Source organism: Aegilops tauschii, chromosome 4 (assembly GCF_002575655.3).
Source record: "Aegilops tauschii subsp. strangulata cultivar AL8/78 chromosome 4, Aet v6.0, whole genome shotgun sequence".
NCBI lineage: Eukaryota > Viridiplantae > Streptophyta > Magnoliopsida > Poales > Poaceae > Aegilops > Aegilops tauschii.
Window position 1 is genome coordinate 380,207,874 of NC_053038.3, and position 6,995 is coordinate 380,214,868.

A 6,995-nucleotide genomic window follows, 5' to 3' on the forward strand; every position below is an offset into this window, starting at 1 on the left:
GGTTTTGGGACAAAGATTGGATACAAGAGATGAACTAGGGTTTTAGAGGAGATGGTGCTGGTGAAGATGTTGATGGAGATTGACCCCCTCCCACTGAGAGGATCGATGGTGATGACGATGGCGATGATTTCCCCCTCCCGGAGGGATGTTTCCCCGGCAGAACAGCTCGTGGCGGCGGTGTTTCGTCTAGAAAGCTTCCTCTTGATTTTTTCCAGGGTAAAAGACTTCATATAGCAGAAGATGGGCACTGGAGGCCTGTCAGGGGGCGCACCCCCCACCCTCGTGGATGGTGGGTGGCCCCCTCTGGTTGATTCTTTCGTCAGTATTTTTTATTAATTTCAAAAACTGCCTCCGTTAAGTTTCAGGACTTTTGGAGCTGTGCAGAATAGGTCTCTAATATTTTCGCCTTTTCCAGCCCAGAATTCCAACTGCCGGCATTCTCCCTCTTCGTGTAAACCTTGTAAAATAAGAGAGAATAGGCATAAGTATTATGACATAACGTGTAATAACAACCCATAATGCGATAAATATCGATATAAAAACATGATGCAAAATGGACGTATCACATTACTAACTACATGTTTGGTTGGTTTGTAGGCTATAGCTACTCAACAATCTCAAACAGCAGTGCCAGCTCCTCTACCAGAAAGCCAGTTCATTGCAAACTGCAAAGATGCCCTGCCACCTCCAAGAAGCCATACTACTGCTACACTGGGTTTGAAGAGAAGGAAGAAAGTGAAAAAAACTAAGGAGAACAAAGCCCCAACAACTCAGAAGTGAAGAGCAACAAATATGTTTTTGTAAAGAAGCAGTGTAGGATGTTTGTTTTTCTTAGGAAACAAGATGGTTTGTAATGAAACCTCATGCTGAGATGTGGCTTTGGGTTTCACACAAACCATGGAAATGTAATGCTATTTCCCACTTTTGTTGCACAACTTCAAGACCTTGTAATGTTAAACCCATCTATCTATCTATCAGACTGCTTTTAAGTTCAATTACTAATAAAAGAAAGGCCTTGTATATTACTGTTTATTTGTGCTGTCAATGCTAGTAAAAAATTGCTGCCAAAGTACAGAAAAACAAACAAAATGCTACCAAATTTTAGTTCAATTTCATTGCCACAGTACATGATCAACATCTGGATACACCAACAAGCATTGCTTCTGCATTGGATACATCATACTACCACATCACTGGATACATCATACTACCACATCACTTCTTAAATCCTACATACACCACTACTGCAATCAGTACAACAAGTGCACTGAGAATACTCCTACAGAGAAAAATGAGCTCATTCATCTTCTGCATTGCTTCTGCATACACCACAGTCTCAATAGTGCTCTGCATTGCTCCTGCACATTCCTCTTGCACCTCTGTTTCTTCACTTGCAATGACACCAGCCGAATCAAAACTGCTCAATCCACGGGTGACGTACCCACCTCTCACCAAAAAATCAAAATAGTTGTCTGGTCCATCTTCCCAATAATAATGTTGGCAAGGATTTTGGAATCTGATAGAAATTGAGTAAAAAAATTCAGCCAAAAAGAAACACGAAAACATCAAATCAATTGGGCACTTGTAGAAGATCTTACATGGTGATTGGGGCACTTGTAGAAAATCCTGCCAGGATTTGCCTCCGATTTTGACACAAGACGAATTGTAGATCGAATGCGGCTGCTAGGGCATGGTACTAACGGCAGCATACCCGCTTGGGCCGGCGATGAGATGGGTGGCGAGAAAAGGGCTAATGCCGGAGGTGGAGGAGGCGCTTGGGCAGCCTTCTTCCCGCAGTGCTTCACGGCAGACGAGCTAGTGGCGGCGGACATGGCGGCGACGGCGCAACGCCAGAGAGAGGGAGAGAGCGAGCAGAAGACCTAGGGACCGGGGAATGAGGAAAGCATAAACTCCAGGGGCCAAATTTCTTAAATTCCCAACCTCCAACCGCGGGAAATCTCCCGCATGGGCCCTCGAGTCGACGTGGCGGCGGTCAAAGCGCCACGCGAGCTGGTCAGACGAAATTAGGACCTCGGGTGAACAACTTAGAAAGAATTAGGACCTAGATGTGCATTTTGAAAGAATTATGACCCAATCGACACTTTGAAAAAGAATTAGAACCGCGCTTGCATTTTACTTCAAGTTGAAGTATGCTTTCTTGATTAGAGATATCATCAGCAGTATGGGGAAAGAGCTTCTTGTATTACTCATGTTTGTCGGAGCTGTAGTAGCGCTAGTCATTTCACGGCTAATTTTGGTTGGTTGCAATGCCGAACTGCTGTTTTCAGAAGATGTCCTGAAAATCATTGGACGTGATTGTAATTCCTAAACGTTTTGAGTAATGCAAGAATCTGTTTGAAAAATAGCTCTCTATCTTCCCAGGGCTGAATAGTAATGACAGCTCAAGGACAACCATCAAAGCCAGCATAATTGAGCAACCTCAGGGTGCCATGCTATCATAAAGATATACTATATGCTGTATTATATCGACAGCTTGCACACAAACCGGACGGGAGGGTCGAATAATGTACGAAGAAGCCTCAAGGACCAGAGGGAACCATGTCAAATGAAACAGGATTCATCATAACAAGCTTTTCTTTCTTCCTCAAAACTGGCTAGAGCGCACAAAACAAAGACCAAACCACACGTACAAGCTACAAGCCTACAACCTCGTATAAAACACAAAAACTTGAACGTCCTCAACCTCTGCACAAACAAATCTGAAATTTAACCGAAAGAAAGAAAAGGGAAAAAGAAGCGAAACAAATAGAAAATCCACCACATCTGCATCCGGGCCACCTTTACCCTTTTGCCGATTCTCTATCTCGCTCTCCATCTGTCCTGTTGAAGTTGAGGTGGTGTGCATGCCTCCGAAGCTGGCACCATGATTCAGCTTGGTGAAAGCTTTGGAAGGCCCTAATGATTCCTGCCACCACCAACCACATCATAAAGCCCGCAATGCTGGACCAGCGCAGCCCCCGGCAGGACAGACGAGCAAAGCGTTCCCTTAAACACAAGCCATTTTCTTGCACAAGGGAAAGGGACCATATCATAGATCCACTCCTTGGACCATTCTAATCGATCGACTCACCATAGCCGAGCAACTGAATCTGCAGAGCACAATAATCGATTGTTTCAGGACATTGTTGCTGCAGGTAATTAAACAGCCACAATAATTCGGCTATGCGAATGCAGTTAAGGAAGACAAGATAGTGTGTCTAAAAATGGCTGCAAGGGCAAAACACAAACTTACCACATGTAATATGTCTAGAATTCTAGATCGATCTGCTATGCTGACTTTGTGGCAATGCATCACCGGCGTGCTTGGCATGAAGCTCCACGCTCCGGAGCTCGCGAAGATGCTGCAAGATCTCCTGGAGAAGGTGCATGCCCTTGTCTCCTTTCTTGAGGGACTTGATGCAGTGCCTCAGGAACTCCTTGTCCGCCTCCAGTGCTTGCAGCCTCTCGTACACATGATCAACCTCCTCTATGATCGCCAGCCTCTCTTGCTCTTTCGCAAACACGGCCACGGCCGGTTTCGTCGAATCATCGGCCTCTGTGGATGATGGACGATCGCAGTTCTGGTCACCGACTGCGTCAAAGAGAGGTAGGAGGCTCTTTCCTCTGGAAACAGAAGCTCTGCCTTCAAACCTGGCCTTGTTGCCGGCGAGACCATTCTCCGGCGAATGGGGACCGTCGGCTGACAGACCGTAATCGTCCGAGGAACGGCCAGCAGCCGCATTGCTGCCGTTGATATCGTCGTCGTCTTCCAGCGTGAAGAGCCTCTCCTCCAGTGCCTTGAGCTCCTCCAAGATGGACAGCCTCTCCATCTCCATGTACGTCAAGGAATCATCCAGCGCCACAAGATGACCGGTGTTCTCTTGATCCGCACCGGGGCTAAGAGCAGCGTCCGGCGAGCTCTGAAGATTGCCGCTCGGAGACTCGCCCAGCTCGCACGAGTCATCGGAATTCTCATCGCTGTCCTCGCCGCTGGACGACTCAGAGGTGCCATTGCCATTGGTGCTACGCGCATTGTCCTTCAAGGCTGCCATGCTCCTCTCCTTGTCCTCGTACTGCAGCAACTTCTGCTTGCACAGCTCCAGCTCCCTCTCCAGCTCCTGCTTCTCCCTCTCCCTCTTGGTGACCAGCTCCGTCAGCAGCTGCATCGCCTCCTGGTCGTACTCGGACTGCTCCTCCATCATCCTCTGGTACTGCAGCGCCTCCATCTGCATGGCGGCCTTCTCTTCCTGCAGCCGGTTGATCATCGCCATCGTCTGGTTGGTCGCGATGGCGGCCGCGTTCCTCTCTTCCTCCAGCTCGGCGTACATCGCGCTGAGCGTCTTTCGCTCCGCTTGCAGCGCGGATCTCAGCTGATCGACGGTGGAAGGTTCGGCACACTCGACCTCGCTCGATACGCTTCCGTCCAAGGACAAGGACAGTGACCGCTTCCTCTCGAGCAAGAACCTTTTGCCTGAGTTTTGGGCGGCAAAGCTGTAGGTGGGTGTCTCCGGTGCCCTGTCTTCGTCCTCCTCGTTCTCGTCATTCGATTGGTACTCAAATCTCCGGCTGGCCGTCACCTCATGCTCTGCTTCACCTGCTTCTGATCAAACATAAATAAGTAGCAAATTAAAGTTGTGGGCAGACAGACAGAGTCACTGTGAAAGCATCTCAATGGGGCAAAAGTAAAAGTGAGAGCACTCTGCAATGATTGTACCACTACCTTGATCGGCTGGGGCTGTTTCATGGAGGATCTCCAGTGGTGATGTCCAGTCTTCTGCATATTCCAATGGAGACAGCTCCTCCAGCGCCACCAGTTCTTGAAATGGAGCGGCATGGCCGTGTTGCTCCTGCTCGCAGATGTCGCTCCCGATTGACACCTCGCAGTTGGTCTCCACCTCTGCCGATTTGCTGCCATCTTCAGGAATTGCTTCAGTGGCTGGAACCAAGCAAAAATCATGAGATGATGGGACAGTAATCGACTAGAGTAAAATTGAACGGGCCGGGAAGCAAATGGAGAGGTTATTACCTTGAGGCACAACAATGTCTCCTTCATCAGTCCTGAAATCTCCAGTTTCGACAGTATCTTCAAGAACCAGTTCATCATCTTGTGGAATGGAATTCTCAGTCATGGCAGGCGCCGTTGCAACCGAAGAAGCCAGCATCCTCTTCTCCTCCGGAACCACTGCGGTATCAAGATCATCCTGATCACGCTCATCGTCTGTGCGATTCATGTCGTCCCCCTCAGAGCCAGGGGCATCCGGATGCAGACCCGAATGGTCGGCAATTGTCATCTCATCAAGCGCCACCACCGGCACCAACCGATCGTCGTCGTCGGGCGTGATCTCTTCGCCCTGAGCCATGAATTCCAAGGACTCGTCCTCCACGGCAGCCACCTTGATCTCCCCTTGTAGCTCGTGGGCTTCCTCTTCGTTTTGCTGCTCCTCTTCTTCCTCTTCGTGGTCATCTTGATCCAGTAGAACGTAGCCTTGATCTTGTTCTTCTTCTTTGGCTGCCTTCTCGTGTACAGCAGGATCCTCCAGCTCGCGTGAAGAAGTAATCTGTACGAGAGCTTTGCAGCAAGAACACACCACGGCGCCGTCCTCCTCCGCGTCCCTCGTCATCTCCCTCTTCCAAGAAGAGAGGCAGCCCTCGCACATGTCGGCGGCGTCGGCGACGAGGCGGCGATGGTGGAGACAGTAGCCCATCCCGGAGATCTCGGCCGCGTGGGCGCCGCAGAGGAGGCCGCGCAGCCAGCGCGCGTCGGCCGCCGCCTGATCGGTGGCGTCCTCCTCCTCGGCGCCGAAGAGGCGGTCGGCGCGGGAGCAGAGGAGGCAGGGCGGGCGGAGGCCGAAGTAGGCGGCGAAGCGGGCGACGGCGTGGGAGAGGAGCCCGTTGAGGAGCAGCAGCGCGATGAGGACCCACTCGAGCGCCGCGTACGCCAGCGCGGACGTGACACGGTGCGTCCGCCGGTGGAGCGCCGCCGCGTACCTGCCCGCCGAGGACGTCGCCATGGCTCCTGAAGGCGCGATCCCTAGTGCCGCCGCGGCATGAAAAACCGCGATCTTCGCGGCGTGCGTGGGAATCGGAGACGAGCTGCCTGCCAAGCGAGACCGAGGAAAGAAAGAATCAGGCTGCGGATGGCAGGGGGGGCGGGGCGGCTGGACGAGTCGTGTGTTGAAGCTTTCTTCTCTGCTTTCAGCTTTTGTGCGGGGAAAGAAGGGTCGGGGCGGCCATTGGATTGGACCCCATGAGAGCGAGCGAGCGACCACGCTTTGATTTTTTTGTCTATCCGCGTTTGAATGCAGGGGAGGACGGACGAGGTTGTGACCAGCCAATGTGTACGTGCTTGGGTTACTTGGAAAATGGACGAGACTTGCGTAGTGCCGAGCACGACATCGCTGGGCCTGCCCTCCCCAGACCGCGCTTGATCCGGCGGATCGGCCTCGCTCTCGGGTGGGGTGACAGTCAGGGAACAGATTTAGTCTGTCGTCAGTTTCAAGCCCTCCATTACAAATCAGAGAATTAAAATGGCTGGCTTTTACTCCTTTCAAACATTTCGGCATGCTGTGTCGCGTACAAGTTCCGCTTCCCCTGCATGCATCTACCGTAGAGGACGGCAGCGGCTCAGTGATAAACCAGCTAGGATCCCGTAACTATGGCGCTCTTGCGACCGCGGAAGCGGCGGCTGGGTGTGCGCCGCCGCCGCCTGGATCTCCGGCCTCCGACCTCCGTTGCGGCCGCCGACACCGGATCTGAGCTCCCCGCGACGTGCTCTCCAACGACAGACTCGGCGCTGCCCCGTCTCTCGGCTCGCCCAGCGATGCCGCTGTCGCGAACGTCTGCGGCGGCCGCCGATCCAGCGTCGTCTTCCACCGCTGCTGCAGTCGCCGTTCTCCCGCCGTCTGCGTCGATCCGTCAAGGGCTCGGTGCCGTGGTCTCCTCTGCTTCCCCGAGTCCAGGTCGGAGGTCCCTTGCTCGTGAGTTCGCCGCTGCCG

At 52.2% G+C, this 6,995-nt stretch overlaps 1 protein-coding gene across 1 annotated transcript; it reads right to left on the reverse strand.

The window, feature by feature from the left end:
- Nucleotides 1–2,577: 2,577 nt before the first annotated feature.
- On the reverse strand, nt 2,578–6,302 carry LOC109747024 (myosin-binding protein 3). The gene is made up of 4 exons (XM_020306117.4): nt 5,027–6,302; nt 4,721–4,936; nt 3,254–4,600; nt 2,578–3,110 (listed from the first exon to the last, which is right to left on the reverse strand). Exons 1-3 carry the CDS (start codon nt 6,009–6,011, stop codon nt 3,276–3,278), a joined length of 2,526 nt encoding a protein of 841 aa, XP_020161706.1. The 5' UTR covers nt 6,012–6,302; the 3' UTR covers nt 2,578–3,110; nt 3,254–3,275.
- Between the last annotated feature and the right edge of the window lie 693 nt (nt 6,303–6,995).